At 42.3% G+C, this 21940-nt stretch overlaps 1 protein-coding gene and 1 non-coding gene across 6 annotated transcripts in view; both read left to right on the top strand.

Annotated features, from left to right (window-relative positions):
- MAST4 (microtubule associated serine/threonine kinase family member 4) overlaps window positions 1–21940 on the top strand; it is a 539757-nt gene that overhangs the window by 493023 nt on the left and 24794 nt on the right. For all 5 annotated transcript variants that reach the window (XM_037062829.1, XM_037062830.1, XM_037062828.1 and 2 more), the window contains 9 exons: window positions 4601–4809; window positions 6679–6817; window positions 8193–8325; window positions 9203–9368; window positions 11437–11538; window positions 16902–17024; window positions 17437–17549; window positions 19345–19472; window positions 19822–20048. In XM_037062829.1, the coding sequence (XP_036918724.1) occupies window positions 4601–4809; window positions 6679–6817; window positions 8193–8325; window positions 9203–9368; window positions 11437–11538; window positions 16902–17024; window positions 17437–17549; window positions 19345–19472; window positions 19822–20048 (1340 nt within the window). The remainder of the gene's footprint in view (window positions 1–4600; window positions 4810–6678; window positions 6818–8192; window positions 8326–9202; window positions 9369–11436; window positions 11539–16901; window positions 17025–17436; window positions 17550–19344; window positions 19473–19821; window positions 20049–21940) is intronic.
- On the top strand, window positions 21297–21456 carry LOC118998895 (U1 spliceosomal RNA). The gene has a single exon (XR_005068980.1). It is a non-coding gene; the product is annotated as a U1 spliceosomal RNA (small nuclear RNA).

Raw genomic sequence — 21940 nt, 5'->3', positions numbered from 1 at the left:
GACAGATTTCCTTAAAGTATTAATTATTTCTAATTCGAAGTTGAGTGGAGCTGCACCCATTGGTCCACCCAGTCAGGGTGCCAACTGCAGGCCTATGGGAGCTGTGGGCAAACGGATCCCTCGGTGGGCAGATGACCTGGAGCTGCCGGAAGCTTTCTCAGGCATCTCCGTGACAGTATAGCGCTCACGGCAGTGACTCACAGTGACACTGATTTTGAAAATTGGTTCTGTTGGGAACAAACCCCGTCATTAGGAAGAGCTTACCTGACATGCTAAAACATGTTGTGGTTTTCTCAACTTCCTACATAGTGACAATTCATGTTAGAAAGCCAATTTGCTAATTTGATAAGCATCTGATTTCCTTCTCTGTTCAACATGTTTCAGCTGACTGACTGGAAGCGCAACATCCCTCCATGCCAATGCAGCACTTTGCAGAGAGCTAACACTCAGCGCTGTGAGCCAGGCTCGCTCTCGTGGCTTTATCTGTGCTTCCTTCCCACGCGAGCCCTGCGTGGCAGTCGGTATTACTCCTCTCCGATGTGGAAGAGGGGCATCATCACAGACACTGATTCCACGCAGAGCTCTTATCTGATGTGAAGTGTTTTGCTATAATTTCTGGCCATGTTAATTAGGTCTCAGGTTGAGCACTTCCACTTGGATTTTTAAAGTACAACTTTTAATGTTTGTAAAGTCAAAACAGAAAATTGATGAAAAATTCTAAGAAGTAAAAAAGACTAAACTGGGAAGGCACATTGTTTGTCCCCCACGTTGCGTTACTTTCTTGCCTTGATGCATGTTGTTCTCTCTCACCCGTCAAACGTCAGGAGATGGGCCAGCTGATGGTGCCCCAGTTCCCACACGTTCTCTCCCCACAGTCCTCCCTCTCAGCTCTCCTCCAGTGCATGCTCTCTCATTCCCACATGCAGATTTGCTTGCACAGACTCATGTATTGGGCTTTCAGACTCATACATAATTTTATACGCATTAGACATTCACACTTCCCATAGGACTGATTTATTCTGCTCCAGATCTGTCGGCGTCTGATTCCATCTCCTGTCCCCCACCCCCCCCACCCCCTGACACACACAGGCACACACCTCAGTTCCACATGGGGGGAGTGAAACTTGGCTCTGAGACAACCAGGGCCCCCGGCTGCCCTGCCCCCCTGCGTCACCTTCTACCCTTGAATTTTCCTATTTCGTAGGGAGGTTGGTGTAAGAAAAGAGAGACAGAAAACAGCTTTTTCAAATAAAACAACCCTGGGGGCCAGAAAGCAGAGAAATGTGGGGCTGAATCACTTCACTCTAGTTTCATAATCTTGGGAGGTTTACAGCTCTGCCTAACAGCATCCGATATTGGCTTCTGTGTGTCTGCCTCTCTTTGTTTTCTTTTTCAATCAATCTCTCTCTTTCTCTCTTTCTCTCATGACTTAAGTAGATTTGGAGCATTAATTAACAGGAGAGGAGGAAAGGTATACATGAAAGGTAGTTATTACTGAATAAACAAATGTCAGCATTAAGAATAATATTCCTCAAACAATATAAAGATGTAAAAACAAGAACAATGAGACAACAAATGAACAAAAATCCAGCTACAGCAAATTCTAATTAAGAAGTCTGCCTGACTTTTGCAACTTGATCAAGATACGGGTGTCCTGAGGCAGAGCTATCCCAGGCTATCTATAGGATTAATTTCACTTGGTTTAGGTACATTTCCCTAAGGATTAACTGATTATTTTAAGTACATCATGGCGAGAGAAAGCGGGGAAGGCAAATCAAATTTGACTCCAATCAATGCACTCAAAACTCGGAGAATAAAGATCGGAGCAGTTTTTTACACAGTGCCCCTGAAAACCTAGTCTGGGTGATGGTCGAACTGGGCCTGAGCCAGGGTTCTCTTCTGTTCTTTCATAAATTTGGATGCAGCTCCCTTCTTCCTCTACCTCCTATGACTCTCAAACGTATTGCTGAACAGTTATTTATGTAAGAAATGGTGTGCTTGGTTGGAAATCACAACGGTGACCTTCTGAGAGTCTGACAGCAAAGCTCACGTTGTCATGTGCCTGGTCCTCAGCACTCGACCTGCTCAACGTCCACTAGTGAAAGGAGAGGTGGGGAGTGACCTCTGCTCCAGTGACTCTTCAGAACAGGCCAGTGATGATACAAAGATACTGTCTTCTCACATTTTGAATCCTAAATTTCATTAAACATACATTCTCTATTTCAAAAACTCCTCTTCAGGATGGTGTTTGGTTACCAGTGCTGTCTTGTCTGGGAGGGAAGGCTGCACTATTCCCTGTGCTCCTGGGCACTGTCCTGCTCCCACGTCTGAGCAGAAGCTCAAGTGTTCTTAAGATTTCTATTTTAACCGGTCAGCAATTGAGAAAAAAAAAATATATATAGTAAAAGCCTTGAATCTGAGTTAGAAAGAATGAGTAGTTGGTTGGTTAATTCGAAAGTTGGTCTAAGTAGGAAATCATTAAAAAGTTATATGTACTTGAAACATTTTAATGTAACCCAAATATATGTGAGTTTACTAGTCTTTTGATGTAAGGCCTTTTTAAGACAACCACTTAAATTACACTTATAATATGTTGTTTCTGTTTTCCGATTTTAACTTTTTTAAAGGGGAAGAACTTGAAGCTATCTGAATGTAGGAATTGAGCTTTTTTTATTATTTTCTTAAGGTTTGGAAATCATTTCACTCATACTAAAACAATAGGAATTATAATTAGTCATTCTCTTTCCAAAGTATTCTGCTTAGTTTTCTTATAAACAGAAATGCTTTTTTTTTCACCCTCATGTTTTGTCAGTTTAAATGTTTGTGTAAATTAGTTAGTCGTGATATCAAGCCTAGCCAGAAAACCAGGTGTGGAAATAAGCCCACTGGTGGGAACCTGGGTTTGGGCGCATCCTGAAGCAGTCCTGGGCCACGCAGAAAACGTTGAGCACCCAGCTGGCCAGCTGCTATGGTCGTGTGTTGTATTGCAGGAATAACAGCACCAGGTTATTCCTTGACTTGGTTATATAGAATGCGGTTGAGAAATTTTTACTATATAAGGTAAAGGAAGAAGTAGATGACCAAAGAAATGATGAGAGAAAAAGAGGAGTAAAGCAAAGCATTGTCTAAACAGCTATTTCCCCCCAAAAAGTATAATTTTGTGAATGAAAGGAAAAGATGGATATAAAGAGAAGACAAAAGTGATACACAACTTGAAAGAAGAATGAATTCCTAGTTGAATACTCAAGGGGGAAATGTGAATATAAATTAAACTGAGATTGAATATACTTAAGATTTATGGAAGTGGACCACCCTTATGTATTGGTTCAGTGGAAATACAGGGCGTCTTAGTGCCCCTATATTCATTTCCAGGACAATGAAGATGAAGAGTGGAAAATGCGTCTCAGATCAGATAGCCTCTTGTTTTAGGAGGCAGATCACTGGATCTGTCTCACTGTAATTGATTGCTTTTTAGGTACATTACTACTTATTTTATCATTGCATTTGTTATAGGGCGGCCTCATGTAAACTATTACACCATTCTAACAACTGATGGCTCTTTAGGTAAATTACTCCTTATCTGAGCATTGCCTAACCTGAGAATTCTTCCACAGTAATGGCATGTGAGGAGTAACTAATGAGAAAAGGGGCCATCCAAAACAACTTTCCTTGTTGCTCATCAATTCCTGGTAGAGTTTTAAGACTCGTCCTCCTAATTATTCCTTTTCTCTACATCATTCAAATCCTCAGGGAGTACAGTGTGTGGTCATAGAGTATGTGGAAGATAAACCAGTCTCTTCTGTTTGTGTGAGACTTTAGGCAGAGGTTCAGCACAGCCTACTCATTTTGCAGTAAAGTTGCCTGACACCTGGCTGTGGATTGGGTGGTGCAGAAGTTAGTGTATTATCGACCCACTTTTGTGTTGGGAAATGCGATTCCTGTTGAACCACGCACAGGTGGTGCTCATGCCAAAGTCTGTAATGAGGAAATACACTATTCTTCGTGTATGAGGGACAGCCTCGTATGACCTATTCCACGCTTCTCATTTATCCGGAAATTTCATGGGTAATAATTACTCTCAGGCTGGAAGCCAAGTACTCTAAGAAACTGTGGTCCTTTTGCAAATTCCAAGGTTATTCCAAGGTTATATAGAAAATATTTGCTTTAGTCAGTGGAGAAAAATGTCTAAAATATATCTAATATTAGAAAGGATTTTGCTCTCATCGTATGTATGCATTTTTAATTCTTTCCTGTTCTGGTTTATATGTTGGATTTTGTTTCGTTTGTGGAAAAACCAAGAACATCAGGTAACTACTGGAAAATAGCCCATTCTGGAGATTGTCCATTTTCTCCCTTTAGCAGTGAAGATGGATTTGATACCTTATGTATGACCTGTGACTTTTATTGAAACAATTTTTTACAAAGTTACTGTTGCTGAAGGATTTTGGCCTAGAACACGGTGTTTATAGCTGCCAGCAGAGCTGTGTGAGTTGGAGTCCAGCTCGCATGCACACGTAAAAGAAGTGAATGATCACACGGTTTACTGTACCCAGAAGCACCCTCTTTTCCTGTGAAGCCCAACTCCTGTGCTCCTTTCCAGGGCAGTCTACTTTGTTCGGCATAAGGAATCCCGGCAGAGGTTTGCCATGAAGAAGATTAATAAGCAGAACCTCATCCTCCGAAACCAGATCCAGCAGGCCTTTGTGGAACGGGATATCCTGACCTTTGCGGAGAACCCCTTTGTGGTCAGCATGTACTGCTCCTTTGAAACAAGGCGCCACCTGTGCATGGTCATGGAGTACGTGGAAGGTAAATCAGTCTGGCACAGAGAACGTGACACCTGTACCCGGAAACTCCCCGCTCATTGGTGCGGCTGAAGCTGTCTGTATTTGGGCAGCATAATGTATCCACCTAGAAACCGACGCCAGGCAGTGAGATGGCTGTATTCCCAGCCATTATCTTGTGATAATGGCTTGTAAAGAACCTGCTCTACTATAACAAAGGGGAAATTAGTGCTATTTGGAAAAAGGTGGTTGTTTGCCTTTTCAAATAGGATTCAATTCTAATTATCTTCTCTCAGTTGGTCATTAAACTTAGAATATAGGTGATGGGATTTTTCCTACCTATTTTTATCACACGTCATAAAAGCAATTCATTACAATTGATTACTCTGAAAGAATGAATAAAAGTGTATCCTTGCAGCCCTCTCCCTCCTGGGAGCACACCTGCACCTTTCCCTTCTGCCTCCCCTTCCCCAGTAGGCAGGCATCTCCTTGCTTGGAAACTGGCCTGCCACCCAGGCATGTGCCCTGACTGGGAATCGAACCACGATCCTTTGGTTCTCAGGCCCAATCCACTGAGCTATGAGGCAGGCATCTCCTAAACTCTAAAAGTCCCCAGGAGACTTGCAACCAGGGGGGCAATGGGCAGGGGCAGCTCATCCTGGGCTGACCCCTTGAACCTGCCTCCAAGGTTTTCTCTGATTTTCCAGCCAGCTGACAGCAGCCCCGCCTTGGCTCACTTCTGTCACTGTGACTTTATTTCTCAGTGAGCCAAAGCAGCCCTGCCTGGGCTCTCTCCTGTTGCTTTCTCTGTCCTCAGTCCTTCCTTGTTTCACTATTCCCAGCTTTAATGAATGTACTTTCAAAAAGAAAGGTATATCCTTTCTGGTTTATGGTAGGAAATTAAAAATGAGTTAGGGCAAAGGAGATACTGAAATGATTCAAGAAAACCTAGCCTTTTTTGTTTGTTTGCGGTCTGCTTCTTAGGTGCTCCAAGTAATCTTATTTTCATCAGTTTTACATGAAATTTGTGAATGTTTGAGTGTCTGATTTGTTGGCCTAAACAGTCAATAAAATGAATTGATCAGCAAGGGCCAAAACAATTTTTAAAGCATCTAATTTAAGCTCTTGTAATTGTTGAAACAGAATCTCAAAACGATAAAACTGGAAGAAACACTAGGTATCATTTAGTTCAACTTTGGATCTTGCAGATGAGTGAACTGACACGCAGGAAGGGGGAGACTTACCAGATATTTCATGGTAGATGTCAGACAGAAGCATAGTTTGCCTGATTGCCACCCATTGTTCTTTTCACCGCCAGTACTTTGCTTTATTAACCATTGTTGTGGCTATTTTCACAATTGACATTTATCTGTGTTTAATGTGTCTTGGCAGTATCCTTAAATCTTTACACAAATTACCTCATTTAATCTTCATAATAATCCTAAGAGGAATGGCACTGTTATCATCCTGATATTAATGGTGCAAGAGCCAGGATGAATTTCCCTACGATCTCCCCACCACTAACAGTCACAGGCTAAAATTCGAACTCGGGCCGCCTGATTCCAGAATCCATGTTTTATACTGGAATATTTTAAATTTCCACCATGTTGCTAAAATTATGCCAGCAGTTTTTCAAATTTCAGTTCCAAGTCAGAACCAAACTTGCTCTTTTCTGAATACTGCTTCTTGAATTAAGAACAAAATCTGTATTTTCTCCACACCATATCTTAATCAGAAGCATGATTACTTAATACACAGTCTCCACTTACGAATATGATACGCTGTGTCTATGGGGAAAGGCCCTTCTGCTTTGAGATTCTGCAGTCAAAACTGATGGTCATCTTCAACCCTAGCTGATGCTATACCTGCTCCATCTTTTTTGTGTGTTTTACAGGGGGTGACTGTGCTACCTTAATGAAGAACATGGGTCCTCTCCCTGTTGATATGGCCAGGATGTACTTTGCTGAGACAGTCCTGGCCTTGGAATATCTGCATAATTATGGAATTGTGCACAGGGATTTGAAACCGGACAAGTACGTACCCTGATGAAACGCGTCTTTCGTTTTTACACAAATATAGAAGTTTTCTTAGGTCTATAAAGCTATTTTCTTCTAATAGTGTTTTGCACATTTTAAACTCCTCCCATAGTGTCTCCAAATGAGTTATTTTAATAGTATATGTGGTACTCCTTTAAGGGTCATGATGCTTATAATGACAGCTTATAGGAAATGAAAAAAAAGGATGATAATAAAGCCAAGGTTAGTTAGCTTTTTCAGAACTCTTTGTTATATAAGCTCTTGAATAGCTATATAAACTCCTACTAGGGTTCTGGATAGTGTCTGCATGTGGTACTATACTTGGGTAATCCGTTACTTCTGAAAAATTATGTGCTTGATATTATATTCTATTTTACTCATAATGTAATTTAAAAAATTTCAGTCTGTCTGGAGTTCATTATGGTATCTGATTTGAGATACAGATAGACAATTTTTCTCCAAATGACTAGCTATTCATCTCGACACTGCTTATTCAATGTTTCATGCTTTCTCTACTAATTTGAAAAGCCTCTAAATGGGTTACATGTTAATATGTATACCTTTTATGACTACAGCAAACTGTATGATAAGTTTAAGTCATGTTCATTCCAGAAAATTGGGGAAGTGCAGAAAAATATTTTTCTTTAAATATCTTTGGTAATGTACAACATTATCAAGCAAAGACAACTAATAAAATTTTAACATATTGCCTTTCAGTAATTTTCCTGCCCAACTGTTGTCCTTTGATTTTTAATTAATGAAAATTTTGATTTTTCCCCTAAAATGAAAAAATTTTTTAAAATATAAATTTATGAAGTTGTCAAATGTGAATTTGTTGTATGTAGAAGAAATGTAGGTTTTGTGCTTAATGAGTAGGAATTTAAATTCAAGCCAAAAGTTGAAATTTTAAATAAGTCTACATTTTCCTGTCCAAGTTTCTTATGTCTCATTTGAGTCACAGATGGGTTGCTTATCTTAGTTCCTGATGTGTGACATGCTATATTATCGGTAGCCCTTTCTCTTCTGTTCTCCTATTCTGAAAATAGATGTCAGAGTGCCACACTGGAAGTTTTCTAAGAGTTTCAGATTGTAGATGACATTGTATGTAGCTGCTCCAGCCGAGATTAGCTGGGCCCAGGCCCTGGTCCTCTCTTGTGAATTACTCTGAGTTGCCAAATGGAAGTATTTGACATCTTCGTGTGACTTCCTCTCTTTCCAGGCTGGGTTTCTAATAAAGCTGACACCTATATACTAAATAGTTTTACAGTTAACAAGAGAGGAGGGAGAGAGCTTAAAAAAAGAAAGAAAGAAAAAAAACCCTGAGAGTGAAATTCACAGTGAATGTTGTAATACATATCCTTCTGCTTCACAGTTTGTTGGTCACCTCCATGGGGCACATAAAGCTGACAGATTTTGGACTATCCAAGGTGGGACTAATGAGCATGACTACCAATCTTTATGAGGGTCATATTGAGAAGGATGCTCGAGAATTCCTAGACAAACAGGTAAGCTTGCGTGCTGTTCTGTCTGTAGAGAAATACTGAGTACGATATTGCCAGTGAATTTCAGAATTGACTTGTGCAGGCCATCTTCACATTAGTACTGGGGTTTAGATGTCTGGATAAGCCTTACATTTAATAACGTGCAAATTGCCTCCATTTTTCTCCCTGGGCCTCTCTGAACTGTCCGTTCCTTCACATTCCTCCCCCAATATTATGGTCTGTTAGCAAGACAAACGACCTAATTGCACACGAGTGAGAGTGTGAGAGAGACGAATGGAAAACTGTTTTTGTAAGGAATTCAGGAGTCTCAGTAGAGCACTCAAGAAACCCATGATGCATTGTACCATCGCGGGCGCTAAAATCCGAGCCATGGCCCATTTCCCTTTAAGCACGCCTCATTACCATGTGCCCACAATCTGTTCACTGTAAGGTTACTTAAGGTAAACACATCTCAACTGTCATGCTTTTATGAAGTAGCCAGGGTGTAAATATATTTTGGCCGTACAAATGCTAAAACTGTCTCTGAAAGTGACAGATAAAAAAATACACAATTTTAAACTTAAGGATTACAAATGTTTTTAATACTGTAAAATAAGTAAAACTACCAAACAGCGTCAAGTGATCGATTTGAAGTGAAACGTTACAAATAGTTTGGCATTAGAGTAGAATTTTAAACTTCCTTTCTTTGGTATTTATGTAATTAACGGCCTTTAGTAGTTGGGATGCTGACTCGGAATTGCTGTTTTTAAATTTTTTCTCCATGTGGTTGCATGTGGTTGAGGAGGTGCACTCTAGGCAAGATAATTGATGTTTAGCATTCTTGCTCATTTTAATTTATGTCTAATAGTGCAATTATTCTGCTATTGCATTTGTCTCTTAGGTGTGTGGCACGCCTGAATACATCGCACCAGAAGTGATTCTGAGGCAGGGCTACGGGAAGCCTGTGGACTGGTGGGCCATGGGGATTATCCTCTATGAATTTCTGGTTGGATGCGTGCCATTCTTTGGGGACACTCCAGAAGAGCTATTTGGACAAGTCATCAGTGGTAAATATCACCAGGAGTTATCTTTAAGCCACTCTTGGGAAGCAGCCATTTAATGTAATTTTATGAAGTTATCACCGTATTTACTACTGAAATGTTAACCTTTATAAAACAGTTTGGCCAACAAATTAAAAGAACTCACTCATCATAGTGCATAACTGGCTTGCACAATACCAAGAGAGCAATATGGGTTGAAAATTGATCTGAGTAAGTTTTGTTAACATGGAATTTGGAAGAGTACTGGCAATATAACCAGTTTTATGCTGTGCTTTTTCTGTAAAACAAATCAGTGTGGGACTTTGCAAATGAGTTCATTGCCGTCCAGTCTTCCTTTCCATAATAGCAAAATTGCACCAGGGAAGAGAAGGTTAATGTGGGTAACATTTACATAAATGGAAAAATGGCTAAAGGCACAATGAAGAAATTAACAAAAGTGTAATAAATCCTAAAACAAATGTCTACCAAATAATAAATAATGACAGTGGGCAGGAAGCAAATTTAATCCACAGATTGTTAATGATTTCATTGGTAGTTGTTATGGTGTAATGTTATTTTTGTAACAGCTGTTCATCTTTCATTTAAAATTCAGTAACCTTTAGATCTTACCCTGCAAGCTGACCCTAACTATTGTTATGTAGCTCGTGGCAAAACTAGATGATAATTAAATAGCCTCTATTACTACCCTACCTGCTGTTTTTATAGATTTCCCCGAAGCATAGATCAAAAAGACCTCCCTGTCTCAAAGTTTGTCAGTGATTACTGATGTCTCCATTACCTGCTTCTCGTCCATTCTGGGCTGTGCTCATGGGATCCAACAGTGGAAGTAAAGAACATTCATTCTGGAGCCCTTTAACCACAGCATTATTTTCTGTCACTGACTTTGCAAGTCAGACATATTTGTAAACTTTAACAAAATAGATTTGTGAGTTGCCTGCAGTGAATAACCCTTTTATACAATATCTGAGCTGTTTATGGATTTATAACTAGGCTGTTTTCTGATATGCCAAGACCTAAATGGCAAGAGGAATCGACTGTTTAATTAACACAAGCAGCAAATGCTGGCTTTGTTCTTGGTGCCTTACGGCTCAGATGCATATTCATGTTTTACTTTCCAAATCAGATTTAAAGTGCAGGAGAGGAAGCTAGAGGCAGGCGCACACAGAAATAATTCATGTTTTTATTGCATTTCCATACACACAAGTATGCACACCTATCTTCAGGCAAACTCCTTTAGAATATAGAACATATTCTAATATTTATGACAGATTTTAAAGACTTCCATTACTATGATTACTTTGGATTTTTTTCTTCAGGATTAGCATTTTGACCTTTCCTTTGTCTCTAGAAATTGTTACTTTTTAAAAAGATTTTATTTACTTATTTTTAGTGAGAAGGGGTGTGGGGGAGAAAGAGAGGAAGAGAAACATTGATGTGAGAGAAGACCATCATTGAGGTGTCTTCTATATGTTCCCTGGCTGAGAACGAAGCCTGCAACCCAGGCGTGTACCCTGACTGGGAATCAAACCAGCAGTCATTTGCTTTGTGGGATGACACCTGACACACTGAGCCACACCAGTCACAGCTAGAAATAGCTATTTTTTACAAAATTACTTTTTGCTTCTTGGAGCTGCAGAACTCTATGGCTGAGGAAAATAGAGGAAGTCTTATTCCACTGATCCCCGGATGGGTGACTACCTAAAATACAGGTCTTGAGAGTCTCTACTATGTCACGTCCTTTTATTAACTAGAAAGATCAATTTTTCGAGAGCCAACTCTGCAAAAAAAAAAAAAAAACGAGTCGAAAGCCAATGATAGATGACACTTATTGAAATAGTTTCTCCCTGCCTTCTTCCAGGCCGCGCTATCCATGTCTTGTGGAACAATGCTTTTAAAACCTGCATGAGCCCAGGAATCAACTGAAGATCCTGTTTAAAATGCATTTTCCGTTTCAGTGGGTCTGGGTGGGGCCTAAGGTCTGCATTTCCAACCAGTTCCCAGGGGATGGCCATGCCGTCAGGACACGGACCACCATTGGAGCAATAAAGTTGTCAACTGCTTCCCTTCCTCCTAGATGAGATCAACTGGCCCGAGAAGGACGAGGCGCCACCACCCGATGCCCAGGACCTGATCTCCTTGCTTCTGCGGCAGAATCCTCTGGAGAGACTGGGGACAGGTTAGAGCGTGTGCTGTCCTTTTGCTAATGTGCAAGAAATAATGTCTGTGTGGGACACTCAGAGGTTTGTGTTTGTCCCTTTTTATTTTTAATTTTTGGGGGCTTAGTGAGCATCTGTTAATTGATGTAGAACATGACCACAGATCATTCTAACAATAGTATTTTGATGTTTTTTCTGGTTCACAGCAGCACACAGACTAGGAACATTGGGTGGTGTTATTTGTTTGTTTTTGTTCTTTTTGTTGTTGTGGACTTGGGTTATTTTTGTTTGTTTTTGTTTTGTTTTGTTTAGCAAAGCAGAAATTATTAATTTGTTTCAATAAATAAAATTTATCTGGAAGAAAACCTCAAGGGCCATATAATTCTTCTGTCCTGAAAAGTATGCATCTTAAATAATTTGAAACAGAGGATTAGAGATGTGGAACTTTTTTGTTTGGAGGTTGGTTTTTATTTTTATTTTTTTTATCTATATTCCCAGAAGGATTTGACCCAGCATCTTACTGTCTACAGGCTTTGAAATGGGTTATCAGTTCTTGAACCAGTTACTGAACATGACTGCCTGGGGTTGACGCCTGGGGTTGAAGCTCGCTGTCGCATTACGGTGATCAGCAACCAAGGCCCGAGAAAGAGGATAGAAACTATTAACTTTTAGGAGTAAGGAGATAATTGATTTGTTAGTTGCTGACTATTTTTCCTGACAGTTCTGCTATCGGTTTTTTATTTCTGCTTCCTCTTTTCCTTTCCTTCCTTATATTCTGAATAGACAGACTTAGAGATCCCAAGATAAGAGTTCCAGCCTGCCTCACAATGTGGATTTTTGTAGACGAGACTAAATATTAAATATAAACAAGTATAACACACACACTGCAGACAGTATTCACAGTTTCCATCAGTAATTGTGATGGGTTGTTTACTGAGCCGTTTCATTCTACTTCATTTTAATTGAAATATCAGAAAATATGGAAGAAATGAGGCTCTCCCTCCTTTTATCCTAGACAAAAACCATTGGCAACAGCTCCAAATATTTATCTTACATTGTTCTCCACATTTGTCCATAGATTCTCTAGTTGGAGAGTTCTGCTCTTGTTTAAGTATGGAGTGCTGTGCTGCTAGAGTTGATGGTGATGCATGAAGGCCCATGGGCCAAGTCTTTGTTTCATACATAAAGATTTATTGAAACGCAGCAGTACCATGCATTCACATATTGTCTGTGGCTGCCTTCATGCTAGGCTGAGTAGTATGGCCCATAAAGCCTAAGATATTTACCGTTTGGCTCTTTACAGAAAAGTCTTGCAGACTTTGAGTTAGAGAATCAGCGTTTAGAATCAAGGCTTAATTGGGAAAACTGTCTGGAGTTTTGGAGTCCCATGTGCCCCTTTGCCCTTTTCAGTGGATGAGTGTGCCTTGAACTAGAGAAGGCAGTATCAGCGGCAGGAAAGGGCCCACACGCTGGAGTCAGATTCAGTGTAAATCTCAGCTGTGTGACCACAGCGAGTTATTTCCCTTTCTGCGCCTCGTGTCCCCCTCTGTGAAGTGAAGCACGCACCACGCACCGGCACCACCCTCTAGGATCCTGCGAGGATAAAAGATCACCCACTCTGGCTCTTAGAACCAAGTGTGACGCTGCTGCTGCTGGCATGGTCATTTTAATTTTCTGCAGGTATCATGTCGTGTTCTCCCCTTTGGACAGGTGAGGTAAGGAAAAGGTGGCAGTACCCCCACCTGTGAGGCGATTGAACTCTTCGAACAGGGCACTTTACATTTCTTCTCTAAATGGTTTTCCCCTTCTCTGAAGTGACTAGCAAACTTGTTACTTCCCACCTTCTAGGACTGCAGACAGATTTGCTTTACGGTTCAGCACCTAAGAGTAGGTGTCAAAGAATCGGTGTCAAGGCTCTGTATGGGGTAGAGTTTTGAGGAGTGATTTTCCCTCACTTGAGCCAGATACGAGAAGCAATGGCATCTTCAGCTTACGCTGCAATAGGACAAGGATCTATTTATACCTCCAAACCGACTGTCCCAGAGAAGTGTTGTCCTCAGGTGTGACTAGAATTGCGGTAGAATCAGCCCCCCACTTCTAAAGTGTCTTTTTCTCTTCTGTGCTTGTATGTCAGTTTGGAGAGTTTTCCCACTGACTGTTCTGCCGGTTCCCCTCTAGGAACACTCGGACTCCTGATGCGCTTGATTTAGTGAGATGGGGCTGTGCTGACGGTCAGCACGTTCATGTTTATGTTGTATGCTGAAAGTCATCTGTCCGGACATTTTCTCCTTGACTGCTACTTTCCGTCTTTTCAGGTTTGACAGTTTGAGAAACAAATATGTAGCTCAGGCTCAAAGGAGGCGTTTCGAAAGCCCTGCCTGAGCTCTTAGCGTGGTCAAGAAGTGCTTGCTAAACAGGCAGGGCCAACATGACGGATCCCAGTAGGGCTCAGAATGAGGCTGAGAGTCCCGCAGGCCTGTCGTGCTGCTTCCAATGACAGAATTTTGGATTTAATGCATATTTAGCAGCAAAATAATGCACTGTGAAAATGTGCGAATGCACAGTTGCCCGAGAGACTGGAGAGGCTGAGAAAAGGAGTGTGAAGAACATAATGGATGTTTAAGAAACTTCCATGAAAGGAGAGAAAAAACTCAAGGGGGAGAGCATTAGTGCCAAAGTGTAACTTGCAATTTGGGAACTTGTTGTACTTGAACTGGACTTTTGAACTTGTAGAGTGTTGAGTGGCAGCCTGGCTCATTGGACCTTAGCGCTGCTCAGACGTGACCAACTTCCACCTGCAGAGGCGGGAGGACCATGTGCTTTTTCACCATGTGCTGGGGTACTTTCTTCATTTCCCCGAGTCACCGTTTTTTAATCTATGAAAGTGGGCACGTTATATACCTCACAGGGTTATTGTGAGGACTAAGTGCAAACAGGTTTGTCAGGTGTCTGGCACATTAACTTAGTCCATAATAGGAGCTGAAAAAGTAATTGGCTTCCCCTCTCTACCCAGTGAATTCTTATGAGAGCTGTCGTTTACATGGTTCCTGTGTCTGGTGATTTGTGTTTGGTTCATGAGGCTGTTGACCTTTTTTATACCAACAGTTTAGCCCACAGATCATTTCTCCCCAGTGTGTCCTTTTAATTTTTTTGTTCCCATCTCTGCAGAGGAGCATGAGAAACAAGACCCGGGGATAAGCAACCTTTTCTTAGTGGGGCACAAATGCCAAAGGGTGAGAAATGTGAGCTGGGTCAGCAGTTGGCTGGGACTCCTTGGGGAGGACCCATTTGTCATATAGTTGCACCAACTTGTGTTTCAAAGGGTGGCAGGCAGGGGAGTGAAGAATCAGACACTCTGGATGCAGTTCAGAAGTACTGTTTGAGCCTGTGGCTCTAGGGAACTGTGCTTTTCTGGGTGAGGCTAAGTGACCTCAGATTATCAGACCTGCCACTGGGTGTGGCCCTGTGAGCAGCTTCTGGAATGACAGTCTTTGCTGCTCCACACTTTGGACCTCAGTGTCATTGACACAACAAGCAAGTTGGATAGATAAATATTTAAGCTCTTTAACTTCTCTGAGATAAGAGTGCTAGAAGAGGAAGTCACTGGCAGCGGTGTTTGGGGACACTGATCGGGCTGGATGTGAGTTGGGATGCTCAGAGGACAGGAGTTGGACTGTGCAAAGATGCCAGGTGAATATCCTCAGGAGTTGGTTGTTCAGCTCAATTCTCCAGTATTGGCAGCTGCGAGTCCTTCTGCAAATCAATACAAGAAAGATGGCAGGGTATGATCTGAACTAAAAAAAAATGCTCTCCCTCATAGGGTTGTCTGGCATTACGGTACAGGGGATGGAAGTGAGCGTTTTTAGACAGACCTCGCTCAGCCCTCTAAACCTTACTAACTGGGGCATTGTGGTCCAGTATGCTCTGTTGTTTGTTCCTAGTTTCCCCACCTAAAAATGGGGTTGATAATGCCTACTCTGTGGGGTTACTTCCAATGATTCAATAAAGAAAACACAGCACCTCTAGCATCCAGTGCTATACTTTTCAGCCTTCAAATGACAGCTGCTAATACTCTAGCCGTCGTCACCAGCGTTAGACTTCAGACTTGTGCTGTGAACACGCCGAGTGCCCGGGTAGGGCCCCAGATAAAGGTTCCAATCAGATGCTTTGTAACGAAGAATCTATTCTCACTTTGGGGGGATGACTTTTCTCCTTTGCCCTTTTCTCTCCACTTCATTGTTTTCAGAACTCAAGTTTCCCCTGGCTGGGTTCAGAGCTCTGACCTGCGCCGTGTGCTGGAGGAGACTGCTGGGAACAGAGCCGCACTCAAACCACACAGGCAGCGCCCCCACTCCAAGCTGCACGCCCATTTTTCATTCAGCTTGCATTTCTCATTCTGTTCCCTTTGTGGCCTGCTGAGGACAGGATGGGAAGCATGGGTCACAGCTGCATTAAAGAGGCATTTATATCACACCTGGAGGGGCATCTCCTGTCAGGGAGGCTGATTAGAACCTGGTATTAGTCTTGGGAGAAAGCTGTCTCTTCTAGTGGTTTTCCAGGGTTGATTCTGTCTTATCTCCCTTATCAACAGTGTGTGAGTTTGTGTCTGGGCTGGGGCCTGGATTTTAGAATTTGCACGTCCTTCTCTTCACTTGGGGCATAGTGTAATATCACTCTTTAGAATCACGAACTGAATTAAAAACATTGTATCACTGAATAGTACTATCGTGCTGAGTTGGCAGAAAGAAGCCTAAAACTTTGTGACTGATTTTTTATTCCGTACATTATAAATCTGTCAAACAGGTTTGACCATTTCTTAGATTTGACCATTTCTTTTGACCATTTCTTTGACCATTTCTAAGATTCTGTAATCCACAGAATCTAATTCCTACCTATGTTAATGAGCAATCCAATAAAATTGAATGGTAACCACTATATACTATTTAGGAAAAATTCATCTTTATTAGCCCAACCTCCAGGGGAAATATTTCTGTAAATGCATTTTGGGCCTTGTTAGAATTCCTTTGGGTCTAGAATGAGTGAGTGTGCTTTGGACCAACTCGCTGTGTCCATGTCCCCAGGTTCAGCATAATGGGATTTTAAGGGGCCACATCATTAACCTCTGAAAAATGGAAAAAGCCTTGGAAAAATGAACAGTGAAACATTGTGTCACAGCAACTGCCTTTAGCAAAATTGAATCTGCTGATAAATTATGGGATAGATTTTGGGGTGTTTCAGTTAGAGAATGAAAAAGTAAGATGTCCATGACTTCTTTATTTCTGTTGATTTTTTCTGGTTCATAAAAGACGACTGTTTACCTTTACTTGGAGGGTAGTTTAACATTTTTCCCTCTGTTCTCACCATCCCTCTTCCCTGTCCCCAGGTGGTGCATACGAAGTCAAACAGCACCGATTCTTCCGTTCTTTGGATTGGAACAGTTTGCTGAGACAGAAGGCAGAATTTATTCCCCAGTTGGAATCCGAAGATGACACAAGTTATTTTGATAGTACGTGCGTTATCTGACATAAAACATTACAGAAAATTATCTCTACCTTTCATAGAACCTTCCAGTCTAAACCCTATGAGTTGTTGGGGTTTTTTAAAGATTTTTATTTATTTATTTTTAGAGAGAGGAAGGGAAGAAGAGAGGAAGAGAAACATCATGTGTGGTTGCCTCTCATGCGCCCCCTACTGGGAACCTGGCCTGCAACCCAGGCATGTGCTCTGACTGGGAATTGAACCTGTGACTCTTTGTTTCCAAGTCTGGTGTTCGATCCACTGAGCCACACTAGCCAGGGCTAAAACCTATGAGTTCTTAATTGTAATGTTGCTCTGATACAGAAACTAATGATTAAAATAATAAAATTAAAAGCTGAAATTCTGAGTAATTGGAGCTATTCTCAAACATTTCTCTGTAGCTCGGTCAGAGAAGTATCATCATATGGAGACTGAGGAAGAGGATGACACCAATGATGAAGATTTTAACGTGGAAATCAGACAGTTTTCCTCGTGTTCACACAGGTTCTCAAAGGTAAGTGAAATGTGGTCTAGGCATATGGGGGCTCTCTGAGGGGCTCTGCCACTGGCCAGGTGCTTGGTACCCCTAAACAGCTGGACACAATTATAAAAACCACCTAGAGTATTTTGGAGCTTGGGATCCCCGTACTTAAAATTCCTCTTGTTTAGGAAAGGTGGTCCTACATCTTTGTAATCCAGAGTCCCTATCCCTCAGGAGTATATTGCTCTGTTTTAGTCTCTATAGAGTCTTATATTTTTTTCTTGGAGACACAGACTTGCTTCTCCTCTATGTTTGGAGAGCATTACAGCTGCATATATGCTGTCTTTGCCCTGCAGGCCCTGGCGGCGGAGGCACCTCCCCCCGTTTCTTTCATGGCATAGGGAAGAATGTTGGGCTGGGTGTGTGCGGAGCCTTCTCCTAGTATTATGTGGATTCCAACACAAGGAACCAGGCTTAGTCCTTGACATAAGCTCAGACCACTGGGAATAGTTGATTGTGGAATTTGAAAGTCTGGTAACCAATAATAGAAAATGCAATATTAAAGAGGCCATAGGAAGTGAAACTAGAATTTTGGACATGGTAAAAGATAATAAATTGATGTTTGAGAAAGGTGCTGCTTTTCACTCACAGTGGCAAGATTAAAACAAACAGTCAAAACAAAGAAAGCTGGTGTTTGTGAGACAGGGCAGCAGGGTCCTGGGAAGGTGGAGATAAACCTTGAAGGCACCCTACCTCCCTTTGCCATTTTCAGTAGCTACGTACTTGCTGTTGCCATGGCATTTCACACAATTGCTGTTTGGCTCTTCTGTAGTGTTTACTGTGCCTTTCTCTGAGTGACTACCTAAAACGCATCTGCAAACTGGCCAGCACAGCTCTCCCTGTTTATAGTGAGGATGTGGAAAGGTAGGAATTTCCCTGGAGGGCGTGGTAGCATGTGCCCCTGAGCCAGGGCCTGAGTGTTGACATCACCGAGTGCTGGTTTTCCCCAGCACCTGTTGTCTGGCCTAGAAAAGCTGGCCCTTAAACTCTGTTTCCTCCATGCTGCCTTGTGTTCTTCAGCTACTTTCCTGCCAACCCCAGTAGATACAGGTGGTCTGAGGGCCATATTCCTGAGAGCAGCAAAAAGCTGGGTTGGGCTGTCGGAAATGCTCCCTGGACTATCCTCTCAGCTTCCTGGTCCACCTTCCATCTTTCCCGTGAGATAGCAGAGCTCCCACCCCCTTTGGAAATCCGAGTATCAACGTACAAAGCTGCCTCTCTGTGTATGGGATTTATAAACCAAACAGATACCTCTGACTCACAACCAAATATGGACTGCATATCGCCTCCCTCCCCGCCCCCCACCCCCTGACATACACATCTGAAACAGGTAATTTATTCTTCTCTTCGCACTCAATTCCAATTCATTTTCTTCTTCCCACTGCTAACTGGTGACCATTAAATCTTTTTCTGACTTTCTTTTTCTGATTGACTTCATGGTTAAAAAGTAATCTAAGATGTGCATTGATCCCCACGCCTAGAAACCCCAACACTGCTATAGATTTTGTTCGCATATACAAAGTTCATTACAAGATATGGTGAGAGAGTGGTGAGTTCCTAGCTTCCCACTCCAAAAGAAAATAAAATAAAATTATACATCGACCACTCATTTCAGGACTCAAGTACACAGCACTGGAAAGTACCTTCTGGACCCAGTCCCAGTTCAAACTTTAGTCATACTGTCAGGCTTTTCTCCCAAGCTTTGGATGTTTTTCCTGACAGACGCCTCCAGGAAGATACCAACAAGCACTGACTTTTTGCATTCCAGGTTTTCAACAGTAGAGATCCTATAACTCAGAACCCAGGAGAAGAGAAGGAAGACCCTGGGGACAAAACCAAAAGCACAACTCTGCCATCCACGGAGACACTGAGCTGGAGCTCGGAATATTCTGAGATGTATGTGAAATGCCTTTAAGAAAGATAAGCAGTAGCTCTTGGAGCAGTGGTTATTAAACCCGAGTGCTCGTCAGAGTCGCCAGGAGGGCCCGTAAAAACACAGGATGCGGGCCGTCCTCGGGGTGTCTGATCCTCAGATCTGGGATGGGGGCTGAGAGTGTGACTCTGCCCCAGTTCCCAGGCGGTGCTGATCTGTGGGTCTGCAGACAATGCTTAAAGACCCACTGCACGAGACGCATCTTGGTCAAGCTTAACTAAGTTCCATTTTTACGTGGTTTCTTACAAAATTCACCCTGAGCAGTTTCCTGGTATGTATGTACACGTGACTTTGTTTTTGCTTTCCATTAAGGCAACAGTTATCCACATCCAACTCTTCAGATACTGAAAGCAACCGACATAAACTCAGTTCTGGCCTTCTTCCCAAGCTGGCTGTTTCAGCAGAGGCAGAAGCCCCTCCCTGCCCCGGAGACCTCCGCGAGGAACCGGAAAAGCCGGCCCTGCCTCCTGCAGAGTGTGTTCAGGAGGAGCCTGAGGTCACCACCCCAGCCAGCACCATCAGCAGCTCCACCCTGTCAGGTAAACCCTGGGTGTGGTACCTGCCACCCAGACATGATTTCAGGAGTGGCTGTGGGTGCTGAGTCCTGGGGCTGGCCTAGCCAGGTGTGGATGATGGTACAGTATTTTGTGCTACTAGACTCTAACTTCTTAAGCTTGAGGAATGAGCTCCTAAAAACTAAGGTCAGGTGTCTCAGATCCCTCCTGAGTGCATGGCCATGCAACAAACCCATTCTTGCTTCAAGTTGCCCTGAGAGGCCGCCTTAGCTTTCATGGCTGGGCTTCAGTGGCATCCTCTGGCGACCTTCAGAATACACTAAGGGGACACCTTCTCTGCGGTGGGTGCGAAGGCATGTCTGGTGGAGTTGCAGCTCACTCAGGGGTAAGGGACAGCATCAAATAGTCGCGTGGTCAACATTCCCCTCAAAAATGTTTTAAATCACCTGTAAGGTGTAGCAGAAAGCGTTTTCCCTCTTGTGTTGAAATAGGTGGTCGGCGTGGAGTTAGTCTTTGTTAAGGGGCCAAACCAAATAGCAGTAATCTCTCCACACTGGACTCTCGGCGAGTGCAGCAAGGCGCCCACCACTGTGGTTTTCATGAATGTCTTCCTTTCATCTAGGACTGACAGGACAGTCAGAAATACCAGCACAGTTTAGATTGGTGTTTTCCGTGCCTATGAAACAAGTCCACTGCAGACCAGAGTTACCTTCCTGGTCTCTGGGCAACTGGAGCAAGAAGCTCCTAAGACAACTTTGATTGTTCGAGGGGCAGCCGGGGGGCTTGGGCAGCCAGGGGGCTCTGCGGGAACATTTTGTAATGTTACTTTGGTGTGAAGTAACCTTCCTGACAACAGGAACGGTGTCTTCATGGGTTTCTTTAAATGCTCAATGTGTCACAGGTACTTGCTGGCCTTTAATAACGGAGGTGCCCTCCTTAGGTCATCAGCCTTTCACTTCCCTCAGAGCAAGCCCTTAAAGTGCATTTAAAATATTATTGCTTTATAAAAATTTTATGCACAGCATAAATCCTCCTATAGAGCAATGTGCATTTATGCTTTTAAAAAAATAAAACGTGGATATGGCTTAGGGTTGCTATAATTAATGTTTTCTTTAAACCATATTCAATGTTATTGATAACCATGAATATTCCAAGATGGTTCATGAACATTTTTTAAACTAAATATTCCTAGTGTGCAACTTTTAAAAATCATTTTAAGACAACAAATTTCATAGGCCAGGTTTACTGTAGCCTCATTAAGCAAGTTGGTTCACACTTACCTGACAGGGGAGACGCCAGGCTCGCAAGCCTGGTTTTTGGGGCGAGGCTTACACACTGCGCTCCGGATGTGCTGACCCCTGCGATTTCCCCACGCATGGGCCACTTGGCTGCAAGGTTTGTGGTAGTGGAGGACTGCCTTGGTGCTCTTCCCCAAGGAAAATAAAAGTTTGGTTCTAGGAGGGAGACTTGACTTGGGGTGGTGAACACACAAGGTAATCTACAGATAATGAATTATAGAATTGTACACCAGAATCCAATGTAATTTTATTAACCAACGTCACCACAGTAAATTTAATAAGAAGGTCTGGTTCTTTGGAGGAACTTACTTATAGTTTATCCTGGGGGAAACTAATGTTGAATTTTTCCTTTTTTCTCTTCACCTCAGTTCTGTTTCCAGTAGGATAATTCCACTTGGCCTAACTCTGTAAAGCCAACAGACTGGCAGTGTAGGAATAGTGGAGAAACACCGTAGTAATCTTGGATCCCTGACCATTTTTAGTTCACCTTGGTAATCAAATCAAGTGTAGATACCTCAGTATTTTATATTTCCATTTCCTGCGTTCTCTGTCTGTTTTTTAGTTTCTTACTTCAAATGAAATATATTTACCTCCATTTTAAATTTATTCTTAATATGG

This window comes from Sturnira hondurensis, unplaced genomic scaffold (assembly GCF_014824575.4).
Source record: "Sturnira hondurensis isolate 20B ecotype Veracruz unplaced genomic scaffold, ASM1482457v3 Scaffold0014384, whole genome shotgun sequence".
Taxonomy (NCBI): Eukaryota; Metazoa; Chordata; class Mammalia; order Chiroptera; family Phyllostomidae; genus Sturnira; species Sturnira hondurensis.
The sequence above is the reverse complement of the archived record's forward strand: the minus strand, read 5'-3'. Positions and strand labels throughout refer to the sequence as shown.